We start from the raw sequence: 21,017 nt of genomic DNA on the forward strand, positions 1-21,017 counted from the left end.
AAAATTAAAACGAAATAAAGAATTTAAGTTGGAGGAAGAGGAAGAAATAGATCTAGTAGAATTTATATTCAAATTTAAGTGGACATGGAAGTTATTGTGAACTCTATTATATGTATTAAGAAAGGATTCTTGATCATAAAGGTATGCTTATAAAATTATGCCAAAAATTGCATATATATATATATATATAAAAGGATTGCAAATATATATATATTACAAAATTGCAAATATATATATTAAAGAATTGTTATAATAGCAACAGATTCAAAGCAATCTAAATGTCCCTCAGTGGAGAGGTGGGTAATTCAATTATGATATCCATATGATTGATTCTCTACATAGAATCATATCCATATGATTGATTCTCTACATAGAATATTATTTTCTTCATGCAAACCTCCTTTGTCCCATTCTCTTCTAGTCAGCTCTTATTCAGCTTATTGTAACATCCTCATGGAAGACATTTCTGACCTCCCTGACTAGATCCAATACCCCTGTCAGGCTGTCTCATATCAACCTGTACCTCTCCTTAGCATTTGATAGAGTTGTAATTTTGCGTTTATTTATATTATTGTAAGATTAATATATTTTACTCCCACTCAACTGTCAATTCCCTGAATGCTGGGACACAATTGGTTTTTGGTTTTAGGGCTTACCAGTATAGCCCTAAAGCCAAGTGTAGTGCAGTGAGCATGGTAAAGTAAATATTTGTTGAGTTAGATTCAGTGATATGAAGGGCAACTATTAAAAAAAGAATGGAGTAAGGCTATCAGTGCTAATATGGAAAATTTATTAGATATTCTGTTAAGTTCAAGAGTGAATGAATAGAATCCTGTCATTCTCATTTTTTACAGGGTGTAAAGATATCAGCTGATACATGCTTTTTAATTTTTTTTCTGAAAGGAAACAAAGAATAACCATCTAGGTTATAATGGTGAATTGAACACACCTCTAATTCCATTCCTTCCTGAAACCACACTAAAACCACAATACAATTTTGGTTTTATTTAAGTGATATAAATTAAGGATTTCCACTTTAGTAATATCAGACTAGATAGTGTAAATCAACCCTGACTTAAGATCACTGCAAAAGCTACACACAGGATTGTAAAATTTGCTTTAAAGGCATTCAGAAAGCTAACAAAGTAAAATAATTACCAAGTTGAGATCTGGAAAAAGGCATAAATCCAGAGAGGTAAAACCAACATTTGGGACTATTTGTCTCCTGGAGATAATGAATTTCAAAAGAGAGGGTAAGAGGTTGAGCAGCCCTCTTGATAGAAGCTAAAAAGTTAGGGCTCATGGCTTGCTAAGGATGATGTGAGTGCTGGTAAGTTTCTCCTCATTGGTTTGGGATCCCAGAAGGTCGCATCCATGTAAGTAAAGGTAAGGGTGAACTGGAAATAGAACAGCCCTCAAAGGGACTACAGTTTACCTTCAAATCATTTCAATCCACGAAATTTAAATAAAGTAGCTGCAGGCGCCTGGCAAAAGCAAACCTCTCTAGGCTAAGATAACATCATGTAGGACCTTAAATTCCTACAAATAGCCTTTCAAATATAATACGTGGCTCACAACCAAAATAACTAGGCATATGAGGAGATAGAACAACATGAATGAGAACCAGCAGAAACAGCAAAAAATAAAAACAGATGCCAGATTCTCCAGACATTGGCTTTATCAGACTGAACTTTAAAATAGCTATGCTAGGGGCTCCTGGGTGGCTCTGTCGGTTGAGTGTCCGACTTAGGCTCAGGTCATGATCTCATGGTTCTTGGGTTCAAGTCCCACATTGGGCTGTCTGCTGTCAGTGAGAAGCCTGCTTTGGATCCTCTGTCCCCAAACCCCCTGCACCTCTCCTGCTTGCTCGCTCTCTCTCTCTCAAAAGTAAATAAAATAAAAAACATTTAAAATAAAGTAACTGTGCTAAAAACAAAACCAAAACAATGATTACTGTATTCAAGATCATAAAAAACTAGGTTGAAGGGGCACCTGGTCAAGCATCAGACTTCAGCTCAGGTCACAATCTCACAGTTTGTGATTTTGACCCCTGCATCAGGCTCTGCACTGACAGTGCAGAGCTTAGTTGGGATTCTCTCTCTCTCTCTCTCTCTCTCTCTCTGCCCCTCCTCAACCTGTGCTTTCTTTCTCTCTCAAAAATAAGTAAATAAACTTAAAAAAAAAAACTAGGTTGAAAATTTTGGCAAAGAATTGTGAATTATAAAAGGAGATGTAGCAGAGTTGATCAAGTACCAAAAGAAAATGCTAGGAAGGAAAAGTAAAATAAAATTTAAAACTCTGGACAGATGAATTAACAGATTCAATAAAGCTTAAACTGAGAATAAATGAACTAGGTAAGAAGTCAGAAAAAAACAATCTAGAATGAATGAATCATGAAAAGAAAAAATAAAATACCAAAAAGAAAGCCTAAGAGACAGAGGATACAGTGAACAGGCATATCATCTGTGTGTTTAGAGTCCCAAAGAAGAGATAGAGTCAGGGACAGAATCATTATTTAAAGAGAGAATGGATAAAAATTTTCTAAATTTGTCAAGACATTAAGCTATAGGTTGAAGAAGCTCTGTAAACCAAAGCAGAATGAATTTAAAAAATAACAATAACATCTTAAACGCATCATAGTAAAAGTACTTTGGATGACAAAAAAACTTGGGGTTGTAAATTCAAGCCCCAAGTTCGGTGTAGAGATTACCAAGTAAATAAATAAATAAACTTCTAAAACAAAACAAAACAAAACATGTCATACTTTGGTAAGAAATGGGTGTTACAATTTAGAGTAACTTTCAAGAAAAGAGAGTTTTTTTAAGTATGTAACTTTCAAGGGGCACCTGGGTGGCTCAGCTGGTTAAGCATCTGACTTCGGCTCAGGTCATGATCTTGCAGTTCGTGAGTTCAAGTCCCACGTCAGTCTCTGTGCTGACAGCTCAGAGCCTGGAGCCTGCTTCAGATTGTCTGCCTCCCTCTCTCTCTGCCCCTCCCCCACTTTCTCTCTTTTTCTCAAAAATAAACATTAGAAAAAAAAAGTATGTAACTTTCAAGTTTTAGAAAAAGTGGAACAATAGAAAAATAATCCAGAAGAATGCAAGAAGGGAGGAAAGGTACATATAACAGTAAGATAAATAGAATAAATTATCATGGTAAATGTTTCAGAAATTTTATTAAATGTAAATGGATAAAAGACAAATTATCAAGTAGGATTTTTTTAAATTTTATGTTTGTTTTTTAACTTTATTTATTTATTTTGAGAGAGAGGGCATGTGCTCGAGCAGGGGAGGGACAGAGAGAGAAGGGAGAGAGAGAATCCCAGGAGAATCCCACTGAGGGGCTTGATCCCATGACCATGAAATCATGACCTGAGCTGAAATCACGAGTTGGACACTTAACTGACTGAGCCACACCCCAGACTTTATGTTTTATAAGAGACAAGTTCACAGCATAAGGATACAGAAAGTTTATAAGTAAAAGGAGAAGAATAAATAATATCATGCAAGTACTAACCAAAGAAAAGTTGTTACAGATAGAGTAATATTACATGAAGTAGAATCTAAAAAATAAGATGTAACAATTTTAAATGTATATACAATTAAATAATACGGCTTCATAATATATAAAATGAAAAATAACAGAAGTATAATGAGAAATAAAAATATTCACAGTGGGTAGTAGGAGAATTTAACACATACCTCTCAGTAATTGATGGAATAAGCAGACAGACAAAATTAGGAAGATCGTAGAAAATTAGAACAATGTAATTAATGAACTTGACCGACATAAAGAACACTGCATCCAACAGGTGCTGAATACACCTTCTTTTCAAATACACATAACATTTACAAAAATTTACAGAGCTAAAAGCAAGTTTCAGACATCAAAGGATTAAAATCATAATGACTATGTTCTTTGACCACATGCAGTTAATATATAAATCAGTAACAAAAAGACAATCTAGAGCACCCTCATAATATTGGGAGATTTAAGAATATACATGATAGGGGCTCCTGGCTGGCTCAGTTGATAGAACATGCGACTCTTGATCTCAGCATCATGAGTTCAAGCCTCATGTTGGGCCTAGAGCTTACTTAAAAAAAAAAAAAAATGTATACAGGGCGCCTGGGTGGCTCAGTGAGTTAAGCGTCCAACTTTGGCTCAGGTCTTGATCTCATGGCTTGTGAGTTCGAGCCCCATGTTGGGCTCTGTGGTGACAGTGCGGAGCCTGGAACCTGCTTTGGATTCTATGTCTCCCTCTCTCTCTCCCCCTCCCCTGCTTGTGCTCTGTCTCTCTCTGTCTCTCAAAAATAAATAAACATTGGGAAAAAAATTTTTTTAAGTATACACACACACACACACACACACACACACACAAACACACTTGATAACCAATGAATCAAATAGCAGATGACGTTGAAAATTTGAAAGTATTTTGAGCTGAATGACTATGAAAAGTAGTACATATTAAAACTTGAGGACAGGCAGCACACCAGGCAGGCCTGGGTTTGGGACTGGAGCCTAAACCTTGTGGCCATGTCAGCAGATGCTAACTGGTTGACAGCAGAAGAGAGGAAGTAAGTTATACTTGACCTTAAAGTAACAGGATGGTCAGAATTAAGTGAAAGAGATGCCATCTACAAAGAATTCTTTAAAATTTTTATTTTTAAGTTTGTTTGTTTGTTTGTTTAAAGAGAGCATGTGTGAGGGGGAGGAGCAGAGAGAGGAAGACAGAGAATCCCAAGTAGGCTCCACACCTCTAACAGAGAGAGCCCCACACGGGGCTCAAATTCAAGAACCGTGGAATCATGACCTGAGCCAAAATCAAGAGTTGGACGCTTAACTGACTGAGCCACCCAGGTGCCCCTCCTTCAAAAATTTTAATCAGGCATTTGGCTTCATGTCCTGAGTTGCCCTTGAAGCAGAGAAGATGAATCATCACCCAGAATGGTTCAGTGTGTACAGCAAGGTCCGAGTGACTCTCCTCTGTCATGACTGTGGTGAACTGACCAAAAGATGCGAAAGTGGTCAAGCTTAATGACTAATCAGCTGCTTCTGTGTGAGTTCTTCCAAAATGCATATAAAATCTTGCATACGTCTTAGTTGCAATGTTTTTTTAAGGCATCTTCCATGAACAAATTAAGTTGTAAATTTAGTTCATCTTATACTACATTTGTAGTATAAAATCAGTGCTTAAACTCAAACCGATTTAAACTTGGGGGGGGGAAACAAAAATTGGATGTATCTAAAGCCATGCTTAGAGGAAAATTTATAGCTTTAAATACATATTTGGAAAAGGAGAAAGGCAGAAAATCAGCATCTATCTCAAAAAGTTGACAAAAGGTAGATAGCACTTTACGCCTAAAGAAAATAGATGTCATGAAATAAAAAGAATATTGTTACAAAATAGGAAAAAAGATACAGAAAAGCAGTAATAACCAAATTGTGCTCTTAAAAGAGACTTAATAAAATTGATAAATCCCTGGTAAGACTTACCAAGTAAACAAAATGGAGACATCGGACCCTATAGACATTAAGAAAATAATGAGAATAGGGGTGCCTGGATGGCTCAGTGGGTTAGGCATCTGACTTCGGCTCAGGTCATGATCTCCCAGTTCATAGGTTCGAGCTCCTTGTCAGGGTCTGCGCTGACAGCTCAGAGCCTAGAGCCTATTTTAGATTCTGTGTCTCCCTCTCTCTCTGTGCCATACCCCCATCAAAAATAAATAAACATTTAAAAAAAAATAATGAGAATAAATTTATACCAGTGAATTTTAAAACTTAGATGAAATGGACGGATTCCTGAAAAACGTAACTTACCCAAACTGACACCATATAGAAAATCTTAATAATTACAGTCCTACCAAGAAACAGGATCTGTAATTTAAAAAAAATTTTATGAAGAAAATTCCAGGTGAAGATAACTTCACCAACAGATTTACCAAACATTTAAGAAAGAAACAACATCAATCTTAAACAAATTCTTCCTGAGAATAAAAAGAAGAAATGCTCCCCTATTATTTAGTGAGGTTAGTATAACTGTGATCCTAAAATGTGAAAGGACGTTAATCCTAAACAAAACATCATCAAATTGAAACTAGCAATATACATAAAAGAATTCTGCCTCCCAACCAAGTTGGAAGATTTAACATTAAAAATTTAATCAGTATTACTAATGTAAAATCTTAATACTAGTGGAAATTGCGAGAGGGGTGTATGTGAACTCCGTAGAGTCTTCACTACTTTGCTGAATGTCTAAAACTATTCTAAAATAAAAATTTTATTTAAAAAATCAATATAATTCACTGCATTAAAAACCATAGATGTAGAGATAGCTTTAGGTAAGATTCATCCTTCTTTTGCAATAGATCCATTAATCTAGGCTTGGAGAGGAATTCTTTAACATATTTATAAAAGCCTATTGCAAACATCATATGGCAAGATGTTGAAAGTTCTTCTTGGTGATTGGGAACAGGTAAGGATGTCAGTTATTAATACCTCCATATAATACCGCATTAGAAGTTATACCCAGTAGGGGCGCCTGGGTGGCTCAGTCGGTTGAGCGTCCGACTTCAGCTCAGGTCATTATCTCGCGGTCCGCGAGTTCGAGCCCCGCGTCAGGCTCTGTGCTGACAGCTCAGAGCCTGGAGCCTGTTTCAGATTCTGTGTCTCCCTCTATCTCTGACCCTCCCCCATTCATGCTCTGTCTCTCTCTATCTCAAAAATAAATAAACGTTTAAAAAAAAAAAAGAAAAAGAAGTTATACCCATTATAATAAGGCAAGAAAAAGCAACATAGGGTATAAAGATTAGAAAGAGAGAAACAAAGCTATCATTATTTATAGGTGATTTGACTGTGTATAGAGAAAATTCAAAGGAATTTATAGATTGTTAAAATCAACAAGGGCATGTAGCTGCTGGATACAAAGTTAGTAAGCAAAAATCATTTGTGTTTCCATTACCAGCAACAAGCAAAATGAAATTTTAAAGGTGCCATTTGCAATATCCTCCCTAACAATAAATCTGACAAGTGGTATGTGATACCTCTAAGCAACAAACTATAAAACATTATTAGAGAAATTAAAGGAGATCTAAATAAATGGAAAGAAATAAAATGTACATTGAGTTTTGGAAAACTCAATATTGTAAAGATATGTTATTCCCAAATTGATCTGTGGATTCAGTACAAAGTCAACTATTAACAGACCATTTGACTGTAAAATTTATATGGAAATACTGAGGATAGATTCTAAAATTTGTATGAAAATGCTGAGGATAGGTTCTAAAATTAGTGTGGAAATAGTTTAAGTCTTGAAGAAGATCAAGGTTTACTGCAAAGCTAGAGCATTTAGGATTATTAGTGCAAGGACAGATGGGCACTGAAACAGAATAGAGAATCCAGAAACATCACAGCATTTGTGGACACTTGATTTACACCAGAGGTGGTACTGCAGAGTAGTGGGGAAATGATGGTATTTTTAATAAGTGTTTTGGGGATATCTGAGAAAAAAATTAAACCTGACCCATATCATATTTCAAACACAAAATAAATCCCAGACAGATTAATACACTCATATATGAGGGGCACCTGGGTGGCTCAGTCGGTTGAGCGTCCGACTTCAGTGCAAGTCATGATCTTGCAGTCTGTGAGTTCGAGCCCCGCATCGGGCTCTGTGCTGACAGCCCAGAGCCTGGAGCCTGTTTCAGATTCTGTGTCTCCCTCTCTCTCTACCTCTCCCCCACTCATGCTCTGTCTCTCTGTCAAAAATAAATGAACATAAAAAATTTTTTTTTAATAATTCATATATGAAAGGCAAAAAAATAAAGCCTCTAGTATTTATAATACAAAATATCTTCATGACCTTGCGGGAAGAGGACAATTTCTTAAATACAGGTCACAGAAAACACTTACCATATGGAAACTATTGATAAGTTGGACTACATTAAAAGTAAGAATTTATATTTATCAAAAGACCCTTTTAAGAGTGTGAAAAGTCAAGGTACAAAGTGGGAGAGGGTATTTGCAACACAATCAACAAAGAGCTCACTTGAAGAATATATGAAGAACTCCAGGTCAGTTAGACGAGACTTGAATAAGTACTTCACAAAAGAGAATATCAAAATGGTCTGTGAAGATATAAAAAGATATCCATCCACATTAGTGATTGTGAAAATGCAAATTAAAACCACACTGGCTGATTCTATACACCCACCAGATTGGCTAAAATTAAAGATGAATTAAAGATGACACCAAGTGCTGGCCTGGACGTGTAGCAGCAGGAATGCTCATACACTGAAATATAACTTCGTACGTCCACTTTAGTAGATAATATCTAACTTATCCAAAGTTGAACATATACATATCCTGTAACTGATCGTTCTAATTCTAGGAATGTACTTAACAGAAATAGCAGTAAAGAGAAACGCATAGGAATATTCATAGCAGTTGAATTCACAATAGCCAAAAATTGGAATTAGACCAAATAACCACTGATAGTAAAAAGGAAAATTGTGGCATATTCATATGGTGGAATTGTATACAATAATGACCATGAACTACAATGGGCAAAACATGGATCAGTCTTACAAACATAATGTTGAGCAAAAGAAGCCAGACACAGAAATACATATTTGATTGTTCCAAATACACAAAGTTAAAACACAATGAAAACCATAGTGTTTGTGGATACCCACACGCTTACATGGTAAAACTATAAAGAACAGCATGAAAGTGATTTCAATAAAGGTCAAGAGAGTGATTTTCTTTGGGAAGAGAGAGACATTTTACATCTGTTTTGTGCACTTTTCTGTATGTTTATCATACCTCACAATAAAAAAGTGATAAACCTAGAAAAATGTGGAGATTTTTATAGGAATTTTTAGAAGCTGGGAAACATGAATAATTTGTGTTCCTCACTTAGCTAATTCAAGAAAGCTAAAGTAATGTGGAATGCTGAATTATAGCACAGAATCCTCAAAAAGCAAAGGAATTGGTAGTACCAGTTTCTAGAATTGGGGACTGGGTTAGGGGGAGTAAGGGGATGGGCACTGAGCTAAAAAAAAAAAAAAAAAAAAAACTGGGTAGAAGCTGTTTCAAAGGCAGTTAAAATCCTAATTGCCACTGGGCAGTTGCCTCTCCTCCAGGTCTGGAGGCTAATCTCTAAAAAAAGTGTAACCAAAGAATTTCTGAGCTAGGAATACAGCTGAGGGCATCATTACCTGGCCCCAAACCAGTGAATTAAGCAGCCATGTGCATCCTCAATACTGATAAAGAGAATTCCCTAACAAAAGTTCACCCTGATCACAACCTGTAAAGCTCCAAGTCTGCAGTCTACCTGGCAACTCTGAGAGCCTTTTAGGCCCTCATTCCTAATCAGGAGCCGACACCAAGGATTACCATCCACCTCAGGAAAGTCTTGGAGTCACTCAAACAACAATACAAACAGCAAAAAACAATGTGAATGAGCTTGAGATTCTCAAGAAAATATAAAACTTAAAAAAGGAAAACCTATAATATCTCCAAAAAGGTATAGGAAGATAGTGAATCCGTTAAACAAAAACATCTTGCTCTTATTACGAGATTTGTAGGCTGTTCATTCTGTCCTTTGTTTTTTGTTCCTTGTTTTCAGCATCGTTTTGCTTCCTAAGTAATATCTTTTTCTTTGTCTAATTTTATCTTCATGATTTGTGGGGATGGGATATGTTAGATAAAAACAGATGTGAAATAATGTAAAACTATAAACTTTAAGAAATGGAAAACTGCTGACAAGAAGTTTGTAATTTAATGTTCTATCATGATACCAAGGATGTCTCTTCTGAGCTGATAAAGATAGTAGCCTGCTTCTCTCATTGCATTTCACTTTGATTTTTTTTCTCTCTTCCATGTAAACTTAAATTTCTCTTCTCATATTTCTATCTTCATCTCCTTGTTTCTTGGTGTCTCTTCTCCCTGAAGATCACTACATTTCAAGCTATCGGAAAGGTATCCGACTAAAATGTGCTAAGAGCTTACTACTCGCTGTCTGTCACATACAGTCTATTAATTTTATTGGATCTTTTTAGTTGTAGTTGAGTAATTTCAGACAGGCTCTCCATCCTCCCTTTCTGTTTTAATGTGAGTGTTTTCTCTGGACCTGCCATATAATTCTGCAGGATATTGAGAGCTGGAAGGGTGAGGAAGGAGAGACCATGTTTCTCTTTCTGACTTTTGAATGTGGTCACCTGGTGCATGCCTGGACCTTGGCTTCTCATACGTGAGCTGTTTCCTGAATCATAGATGGGAAAAGGCCATAAAATGTTGTGGTAACTTTTTTTGATGTTGCTTTATAAAGACCTTACCCATCATCATGATTTGTACCACACAGTTGTCTATGGTAGGCAATAACTCACCAGTCTGTGAGTAAGTGAGGATTATAGAATGAAAGTAGCCCTCGCTAAGTTCAGGAGAGCTAGCTGTATATATGCAGAAGACAACTGCTTGAATCATCACTTGCCATTTGGCAGGCCAAACCCTGCATCCTAAGGTGGCCCACAGCATTTGCAAAAGAGATCTTTGCTGTAGCAACTGTCTTTGTCTATGTGTATATTTCATTCTTTGCTGTGTTCTACATTTCAGAACCACAAATAAGTTCCTACCTTTCATAGATCCATCCAGTCTGTCTTTGTTGTGACCCCTCCATTTTTACTTCCATCTTTTTTTCCCCCCTTCTTCTGGGTTGTTTTCTCTCTTGTTCCTTAGAACTTCCTGGGATTTTTGTTTGTTTAAACAAACTTAGGCCTTGATTTCTTTTTTTAAAACAATAATTTCTTTAAGTTAGAAAGATACTTCATCCTGCATATTTTAAAACTAACCTTGTTAACACATTCTTTTAACTCACTTATTCTTTGTATTCTTTAAGGAGGCACTACAGTTCGAAAGGAGATCATCAAGAATAAAATCAGAGCCATTGGGAAGATGGCACGGGTCTTTTCAATTCTGCGGTGAGGATAAATCTGTCATTACAGTATGGGATAAAAGTATTTTGAGAGACAATTAGAAGTTGATTTCAGAACAGTTTTTTTTCGAATTAAAGTGTAGTACGATTGGATAGGTCTTCAAAGTGGAGTGCAGATTGAATCTGACCTATCTACTAAAGTAACTAGAAATGTTTTGGCAAACATTCATTTGGTACAAGCTTAGGTATAGTGAATGGAGTGATTTAGTGTGAATTCTTGGATCCAGATTGCCTGTTCACATCCTGGCTCTACCTCTTCTTAGCTGAATGGTTTGGAGCCTCAGTTTCCTTGTCTATAATAGAGTGACAATAACAAGACCTGCCTTATACAGTTATTAGGAGGATTAAATGGTATGATATATGGGAAACATTAGAACAGCGGCTGCCTATTAAGTACCTCTAATTGAGAAGCAAGAACTGGCTGGTGGTTTAAAATTGGAATATTTTCATAAAACATCGGTTTCTTTGGGTCAGGGAAGGGGTAGGAAGAAGGAGAACCTGTCCTCCATCTCTGTGCATCCTTTCTTAACTTCCTTCTAGTATCTTTGAACTGCCGAGTGGTGGACACCCTGGCGTTAATGCAGGATTTTCACCTTCCTTTGCAGGGAAGAGAGTGAGAGTGTGCTGACTCTCAAGGGCCTGACGCCTACAGGGACACTCCCTCTAGGTGTCCTCTCAGGAGGAAAGCAGACTATTGAGACAGGTGAGTCTGAGAAATACTGCTTTCATGGAAGATGTGCTCCCATTACCCAGCAGTCAACATAAAATCTAAAATTAGGGCTTCTTTGAAGAAATGATACTGGAGCAATTGGACATCCATTTGGGGGAAAAGTGAATCTTGACTCTTTTCTTTACATATGAAAACTAATTCAAAATGAATTATAACTTAAATATAAAAGATAAAAACAATAAAACTCCCGGAAGAAAGGACGGAGAGTATTGGGGTAGATAAAAAGTCCTTATATAGTACACAAAAAGTGCTAACCTTAAAAGAAAAAAAATCAACTAAATTCCATAAAACTAAGAATTTCTAAAAAAAAAAAAAAAAAAAAAAAAAAACTTAAGAATTTCTATTTACAAAAATATATGATTAAGAAAGGGAAAAGGCAAGCCATTAACTGAGAAAAGATTTTTTGCAATGTGTATGTCTGACAAAGGGCTTGAATTCAGAATATATAAAGAACTACAAACTCAATAAGAAAAACACAACTAATGTTTTGTTTTGTAATTTTTTTTAATTAAAAAAAAAATTTTTTTTTTAAACGTTTATTTATTTTTGAGACACAGAGAGACAGAGCATGAACGGGGGAGGGTCAGAGAGAGGGAGACACAGAATCTGAGACAGGCTCCAGGCTCTGAGCTGTCAGCACAGAGTCCGACGCGGGGCTCAAACTCACGGACCGCGAGATCATGACCTGAGCTGAAGTCGGCCGCTTAACCGACTGACCCACCAGGCGCCCCTGTAATTTTTTTTAATGTTTATTTTTGAGAGAGAACAAGAGAGGCAGAGTGCAAGCGGGGGACGGGCAGAGAGAGAGGGAAACACAGAATTCAAAGCAGGCTCCAGGCTTGAACTCATAAACCGTGAGATCATGACCTGAGCCGAAGTCACATGCTTAACTGACTGAGCCACCCAGGCGCCCCACACAACTAATGTTTTTAATGTCAAAAGATATTAACAGGCACTTCACAAAAGAGGGTATCAAAATGGCCAATGAGCATATGAAAAGATGCTTAATAAAGTTATCTGGGAAATAGATATTAAAATTGCAGTGAGATGCCACTACATATTCACCAGAATGGCTAAAATTAAAAGTCTAATAACACCAAGTGTTGGTGAATTTATGGACAAGAGAACTAGATACATTGTTGGTGTACTTGGAAATTGGTTCAGCCACTTTGGAAAACTGTTGGGCAGTAAAGCAAAAACTTATGTCTTACCCTGCAACCCAGCAATAAGACCTGGCATATATTGAAGAGAATCAGTGCGTATGTCCTCCAAAGGATAGGCATAAGAATATTCACTGTGGCTTTATTCATAATAGCCCCAAACGGGAAACAACCCAAATGTTCAGCAATAGTAGAATAGATAAATGTGTTCTATTTATACAATGGAATACTACACAGCAATGAAAAATCACATTACGAATACATGCAAAAACAGTGTTGAACCTCACAGACATTATGGTAAACTCAAAAAGCTAGGCACAAAATGGCACAGACTGTCTGGTTTACAGAATGTTCAAGAATAGGCAAACTAGCCAAATGGTAATAGAAGTCGGAATAGAATGGCACTTCCTCTGGTGGGAGACTAATTGACCCCGAAGGAGCAGAAGGGACTTCTGGAGTAGTGGGGGTATTCTGTATCACTCTCTGGGTAGTAGTTACACAAGTGTATTCATACATAAAAACGTATAGAGCTGTTCACTTCAGATTCGTGCACATGATATGCCTCACCTAATGTATATTTTATACCTTAATTTTGGGTGTTAGAATGTCTCAGAGAGGGAGTTTGCCTCTGCCTACAAGCCATGTTCTACTCCACTGCCATGTCACCTATCCAAACAGAGTGTCTGTTCTAAAAATTGTGTGGGTGCTGGCTTGTAAGGAGAGGGCTTTATGGAATCCTGGAATGAAAAGATCGATATTTGTCAGAATAGACATAGATCTGGTCAAGCAAGACAATTAATTCTAGGCACAAAAACTGGAGTCGAAGCATTAGCAACTTAGAGTTTCACTGCTTTTTGCCCCCTTATTTTATTGAATTGTTTCTATTTAAGTTTTTTTTTCTTGTCATCCCATTACTTACAGGAATCCTTTCCATTTTGTGGAAAGTCCACTGATGTTGATTACTAGGAACAAGCCCCTTTTTCCCCTTTCTTTTTATAGGATTGATTTTCTCCTTCTCTTTCAAATTAAATACTGGAATGTTAGAGTTCAGCTATTTAGAAGGAGGAAATAAACATTTTCTCCTTGGAAGTATATAACTAATTTTCTTAATTTGTTTAGTTTCATTAAAAGGATCAGTAAACTATTTTAGATTGAATTTTTTCTCTCAAATAAATGTGCAGTTTCTTGTGAGGAAATACTTCCCGCTGTTACTTTGGTAATTAGTCATGTGAGCTACTCTGAGAGCAGTTTTGGTAGGTTGGAATTAGTTGGAAACACCATGGGTGAAGAAGAAGGGAGTGTCTTCTACAGCCTTTCTTGAAAAGTTTTGGAAACTTGCTGATCCACAAAGTTGTTGTTTTAATCTGGACCTTGAAAGAGCAAATCAGAGATGAATAATGAAGAGAATTTTATAGATGTGTTGTTTGGAGATTTGTTTGTTTATAATCTTTGATCTGCCTTCTGTTCTCAGTCCCAAGTATATTGTTTTCTTCATTCCTAATTGGAATATTAGTGTTTTAATCACATAAGGTTTTTCATTGATAGACATCTTCAGGAATGTATAAGAACAGAACTGAAGGTGGAGCCAGCTTTTTAGACTTCCTTATCTCTCTCACTGATTGACAGGAACTGAGCTTATTTTGTCATTTTCCCATCAGAGTCTCAGTTCTGTAGGTTCATTGGCAAACTGGAACATTAGCTAAAAAAGACCTTTTATTGTTCTTGTAACTTTTTAAAAAATTATTTACGTGATTTTGTTTTATTTTTTAATATAATTTATTGTCAAGTTGGCTAACATGCAGTGTGTACAGTGTGCTCCTGGTTTGAAGGGTAGATTCCCATGATTCATCGCTTGCATCCAACACTCAGTGCTCATCCCAACAAGTGCCCTCCTCAGTGCCCATCACCCATTCTCCGCTCTCCTCTACCCTATTGTTCCTGTAACTTTACTTGGAGACCTTTCAACCAACAATATCCCATATGGCCTTATAGCACGCATTCACTTACATCTTACCTTGTTCCACGAGGGATTTGAGTAAGTTACAGTACACACATAATACAGGGAAGTAAAGTAAAGTAAAGAAGCTGGGAATTTGGAGCACAAAGGAAAACAAAACAAAACAAGCCAATAGCCACAACTTTTACTACAAGCTTCCTAATACCAAAATAAAGAGGAGTGCCAAGAACTGAACAGATTCACAAAGACCATAAAATAAAAAAACAGATTAGGTATAAATTGGACTGCATCAGAATTAACATTTGTGCAGCAAACTGAGCCATCATCAAGAAAGTAAAAAGACAAGCCATAGAATGAGTGACAATATTAACAATCATGCATTTGATAAGGGACTGGTATCTAAAGAATTTAAAGAACTCTTATAATTGAAAAATAAAAAGACAACTCAGGCAACAACAGATGTTGGCGAGGATTCAGAGAAAGAGGATCTCTTTGGCATTGTTGGTGGGAATGCAAGCTGGTGCAGCCATTCTGGAAAACAGTATGGAAGTTCCTCAAAAAACTAAAAATAGAACTACCCTATGACCCAACAATTCACTACTAGGTATTTATCCAAGGGATACAGGCGTGCTGTTTCAACATGCACCCCCATGTTTATAGCAGCACTATCAACAATAGCCAAAGTATAGAAAAAGCCCAATGTCCATCGATGGATGAATGGATAAAGAAGATGTGGTGTATATATACAATGGAGTATTACTCGGCAATCAAAAAGAAAGAAATCTTGCCATTTGCAACTATGTGGATGGAACTGGAGGGTATTATGCTAAGCGAAATTAGTCAGAGAAAGACAAATATCATATGACTTCATTCATATGAGGACTTTAAGAGACGAAACAGATGAACATAAGGGAAGGGAAACAAAAATAATATAAAAACAGGGAGGGGGACAAAACAGAAGAGATTCATAAATATGGAGAAGAAACAGAGGGTTACTGGGGGGGTTGTGGTGGGGGGTGGGCTAAATGGGTAAGGGGCATTAAGGAATCTACTCCTGAAATCGTTGCACTATATGCTAACTAATTTGGATGTAAATTTAAAACAATATAATTTTAAAAAAGAGAGGATTAACCATAAAAAAAAAAAGACAACTTAATTAAAAAATGGGTAAAAAAGTTGAGTAGACATTTTTCCAAAGACATACAAATGGCCAATAAGCATGTGAAAAGTTGTTCAACATCATTAGACATTAAGGAAATACAGATCAAAACCACAATTAGATGCCACTACACCCACTAGAATAATAACAAGTGTTGGTGAGGATGTGGAGAAATTGGGACCCTTATATGCTGCTGGTGGAAATGTGAAATGATGTGGTACTTTGGAAACCAATCTGGGAGTTCTTTGGATGATTAAACATACAGTTGACCTTATGAGCATCTGTTTCACTTGTAGTTAAATACCTCAGAGAAATCAAAACATATTCGCACAAAGACTTGTACACAAATGTACATAGCAGCATTTTTCTTTTCTTTTTTTTAATTTTAAAATGTTTTATTTATTTTTGGGAGAGAGTACAAGTGGGGGAAAGGCAGAGAGAGGGGGACACAGAATCCAAAGCAGGCTCCGCACTGACAGCAGTGAGCCCTATGTGGGGCTTGAACTCATGAACCATGAGATCGTGACCTGAGCCAAAGTCAGATGCTCAATTGACTGAGCCACCCAGGTGCCCCAAAGCAGCATTTTTCATTAGAGCCAATAAGTGGAAACAGCCCAGATGCCCATCACCTGATGAGGTGGATAGCCACAGAATAGAATACTATTCAGTCATAAAAAGGAATGAAATACTGGTGCAGGTTTCAACATAAATAAACCTTAAAAATATTAGACTGAATGAAAGAAGCCAGTCACTAAAGTCACATATTGTGTGATTCCATTTATATGAAATGTCCAGAACAGGCAAATCTGTAGAGGCAGAAAGTAGATTATTGGTTGACTCTAGGATCAGGGGAAGGGAGGCAGGAGGTAAATAGGTTTCTTTTTGGGGTGATGAAAATGTTCTGACCACAGACTGTCCTGTTGGTTGTACAACTCTATATCAAATTGTACACTTTAAGCAAGTGAATTTTATGGTGTATGAATTATATTTCAGTAAAGAAAGATATTTAAACAAAGAAAATTTCAATAAATATAATAAAATAAGAAATATACATATAAATATATATAAATAAAATAAACCAGTTTCTCAGTTTTATGGGACTATTTCTTATAATGTCCTTTAATGCAGGCTGGTATCTAAATACCCAATGCAAAAAGCAGTTCTAGGAGGACCCAAAACAGTGCAACACTAGTACATATTTTACCACATAGCTTTTAAACTCCAATTAGAACAACAATCTGTATACAGTTTCAGGCTGCACTTTGTTCGTCAGCTTTGTAATAACACCAGTGATATACTGTTTGAAGGCACTATCGTTTTCTTGTGAAAGTTTATTCTATTTGAGGAGATTAGGGAGGGTGTGACATTGCTTTACCACAGGCCTACAAATGGTTGACATATTTAAGCACTTGATAAATTGATTCCAAGTTTCCATTTTTCACATTGTGATAGGAAGTTAACTGTCAGTTCTTCCAGTTTCTCCTCTCTTATTGACACGTAAAACTTCAGGACAGCAAACTGTTACTGTTCATTATTCTTTCCTGACTTCTTTTTAAAAATTGGTACTGGAGGAACTGAGAGGGTTCTTCTAGTAGGATCTTTCTTGCTACAACCTGTGACCTTTTCATATATTCGAGTTTTTACTGTTTTAAAAAGATGATACTAGGAAACTTACCTGTTGGCACTAATTTTTAAATTGCTTCCTTTTCCATCACCGAAGGAGAAGGCCTTAGTAATTGGCCTGCCCTCCTGCACAGTAAATAGAAGCACAGTAAATGGAAGCCGTATGGGTTGGAAATGTCAGCTTCTGCTGTATCTCTAATCCCAGATGGCAGGTGAATTTGTATCCAGGATTGAGTAGTTTTATGCCTTTGCCAGCTTAGTACTCCACCCCTGGGACAAGAAATAATCGCTCACTTATAACCCACGTTCCTTTCCCTTCCAAATGCTAGTCTGTTATTCAAAGGCCATTCATTTTTTTATTAAGTAATTAAAAAGGACAGTTGGACCCCACATAAATTGCTTAAGAGCAGGAAGTAGTTTTAAATAACTGTTTTGAATAGGTCCCAGCAACAGCTCATTTAATACCATCTGAGCTGTTAGAAACTAAAGAACAGTTGTAATGTTAAATTATTTGACTCAAGCTATTTTGATACGTGAATGTCAAGACGTAAATTAGCAGTTGGCTATTTAAAATAAGTAAAGCAACATAACTCTTGGTTGTTTGTAGTCAGCTTGACTGACCCATTGTCTTAGCTATGGATGCCATTAGTTTAAAAGGTTCCCATGCCACCTGAAATGTTAAAAATAATAGACACTCTCCCCGCCTCACATTTCCCCGCAATTTAGTTTCTCGCAGCAATCCTCGCTTCTCTAGTTGACTTTTGTTATGAATGGGAATAGGCTGAGGTGGGAGCCTGGGATGTCTGTGCTGGCAGCAATGCTGTTGGTTTACTCACTCTTTTTCTGTCTTCATTTTTGCATGCCACTGCTCCTGCCTCTTACAGCCACAGTAGAAGCGGTAGAGGCCCGGGAAGGTATGGCCATATTCCTGTGTTAGATGTGATCATGTGTCTGTCTACTAGTTTTAAAGAGCTGTGTCAACATTTGAAATCTTCAATTATTGCATCGCCAGAACTGTAACAGTGAGAAAAGAATTAAGTATTTCTAGGCATGCTCATAAAGTGTTTCCTCAGTGTCCTGTATTGGTGTTAATTTAAATGACTTTCTCCACAGCTGAAGTCCTCTCTGGGCTCTATCAGTTTTTGTTTTTTATTTTTGTAAAATGTTTATTTTTGAGAGAGGTGGGGAGGGGCAGAGAAAGAGGAGAGAGAGAATTCCAAGTAAGCTCTGCACGGACAGCACAGAGCCTGATACAGGGCTCGATCTCATGAACCTTGAGATCACGACCTGAGCTGAAATCAAGAGTCAGACACTTAACCAACTGAGCCACCCAGGTGCCCTTGGGCTCCATCAATTTTAATGCAATGGCTGAAGCTTAAGCAAGTGGTCATGAGGGATCAAGTGGTTTAATCCAGTAGCCCCTCCATGTGGAAGTGATTTCTATTTGATTACTAGAGACTCAAACAGGTCAGCTTCTTTTTCTAATGATTCTAAAGGACATCAAGAACAGAGTCAAAAGTAGACAGGGATTTAGTTTAATTCATTTCTGAGGTTGCACTAAGGCAGTCAGGCTAAATTATCTTTGTTTCTAAGAAAACAAGTTTCAAGTAACATCATCTATGAATCTGATGGTGAAAATCATTGGAATTGATAAACATGTGTTATAAATTTAATTGTTCTGTTAAGTAAGGTGATTGAAAATGGGAAGGCCTTCCCTTGGTGATACAAAAATTCAATTAGAAAGATCTCCAGAAGCTCTTTTTCAGATGGCTTTTAACTTACATTCAGCTCCTGGTTGTGCAAGACAAAAAGCTGTCCTTTTAAACAAAAAGATGAGCTCTTATTGGTACTTTTTTTGTGGCCAATATGGTGTTTGTGCTAAAGTTAACTACTCTGTTTAACGTGTTCTGTTATTCTAGCATTGCCTTTTTTTCTGACACTCAGCATGTTTTAGGCCCATAAGAAACTCTCAAATGTGTTACAGTTGGGAACGAACCTCTTAGCCATTTGTCAGGCGTGCTTCTGCCATGATTAATTACAGAGAGCTTCTGTGAAAGTACTTCCACAGTGTCAGCTGCCCTCTGAGCCTTAAGGAAGCAGTAGCTTCAGACAAGTCTGATTCAGATCAAATATTGCCTATTTACCTTCACCAGACGTCTGCTCCAACCCTGTATGGTACTCTCTATGGAGGTTGCTGTGTGCTAGCATGCTTTAAGCTTGTTGCTTTGCTGTCTAACTGAGCTCCTCCCTTTCCTGTTTTCCTGTAGCCATCAGAGGGTTTTCGCTTCAGCACAGGATCCGGAGTTTTGAAGAAGCCCGAGGACTGGACCGAATTAACGAACGGATGCCACCTCGAAAAGACAGCCAGTACCCTGACGGGCCAGTGAGACTGCCGGCACAGCCCAGCGCTGCGCACAGGAGCGACAGGGGGAGAAGAGCCAACAATGACACAGAGCCCTGCTGTGGCACAGGTGGATCGAAAACTTAAGAACAAATTTTATTTATTATTGGAAAACAAAACAAAAACAACTTTAACAACTTAAACCTGGAGGTGCATTCATATACACTTTGCATTTATGCTGTAAGAAAGGTGACCATTTTATAAATTGTTTTTAATTTATGTTTAATATATATAAAAAGTGCATCTGTTTTGTTTTTCCCTTTTCTTCCTAATTTTTAGGAACTGATCTGATTGTCTGATACATATGTGAAGTCTTGTGCTACACAGGGGACCTTCCCCTAATAAAAGGGCCTTGGAAACCTCCACACTGGGCTTCTGACTTGAACTAGCCAGGCTTTTCTCCTGTTCTTTTGGAAGGTGATAGCTTTCATTTCAGACTAATAATAGTTTTTCAAACATAAGAGGGTTTTTTCTTTTCCCTTTCTACAGGGTACTGTTGAAGAAGATGGCCTGGATTTCACTGGCTAAAACTACTCTTCTTATGGAAAACTTGATTATAGGCAAACTTCTCAGTGAATAACCCAAACCCAGTGATTTTGAGGGCCAAGGAGAATGTTTTCCATATAACCTACTTTCTTCTGGACTCTCAATTCCTTTTAATATGTTCTAGTAAGACAAAATAAAAAGCAATGAGAGATTTTCTTAGAATTATTCAAAACCTGTTCTTCCAACCATGGGCATGGTTGGTTTAAACTTCCCTTAGAATTTTGGAGGTTTCTTATCCCAAATCCTTTTGCTTTCATTTTTGAAGCCCAGGTAATTTACCCAACTGCAAAGGAAGCTACATTTCTAAATATTTTATAAATGTCCTCCGTAGAACTTTCAAAAATAAGAGGTATTTGTGTCCTTCTGTGCGATTGTATCAGCTATTGTGTCTGTTCTCCCCATTGTCCTTATATTCCTGTGTCAGCATTTTAAAAACCAACTGGGG

The 21,017-nt window shown here is 37.1% G+C and overlaps 1 protein-coding gene across 2 annotated transcripts in view; it reads left to right on the forward strand.

The window, feature by feature from the left end:
• Positions 1–20,726, forward strand: part of PPP3CC (protein phosphatase 3 catalytic subunit gamma) — a 98,578-nt gene extending 77,852 nt beyond the window's left edge. Inside the window, exons 11-14 of one of the 2 annotated variants that reach the window (XM_049631550.1) lie at positions 10,901–10,982; positions 11,602–11,699; positions 18,510–18,539; positions 19,893–20,726. In XM_049631550.1, the coding sequence (XP_049487507.1) occupies positions 10,901–10,982; positions 11,602–11,699; positions 18,510–18,539; positions 19,893–20,113 (431 nt within the window). In that variant the 3' untranslated portion in view covers positions 20,114–20,726. The remainder of the gene's footprint in view (positions 1–10,900; positions 10,983–11,601; positions 11,700–18,509; positions 18,540–19,892) is intronic. The other variant, XM_049631551.1, reaches the window with a different exon arrangement.
• Positions 20,727–21,017: the final 291 nt, after the last annotated feature.

Source organism: Panthera uncia, chromosome B1 (genome assembly GCF_023721935.1).
Source record: "Panthera uncia isolate 11264 chromosome B1, Puncia_PCG_1.0, whole genome shotgun sequence".
NCBI classification, from domain to species: Eukaryota; Metazoa; Chordata; class Mammalia; order Carnivora; family Felidae; genus Panthera; species Panthera uncia.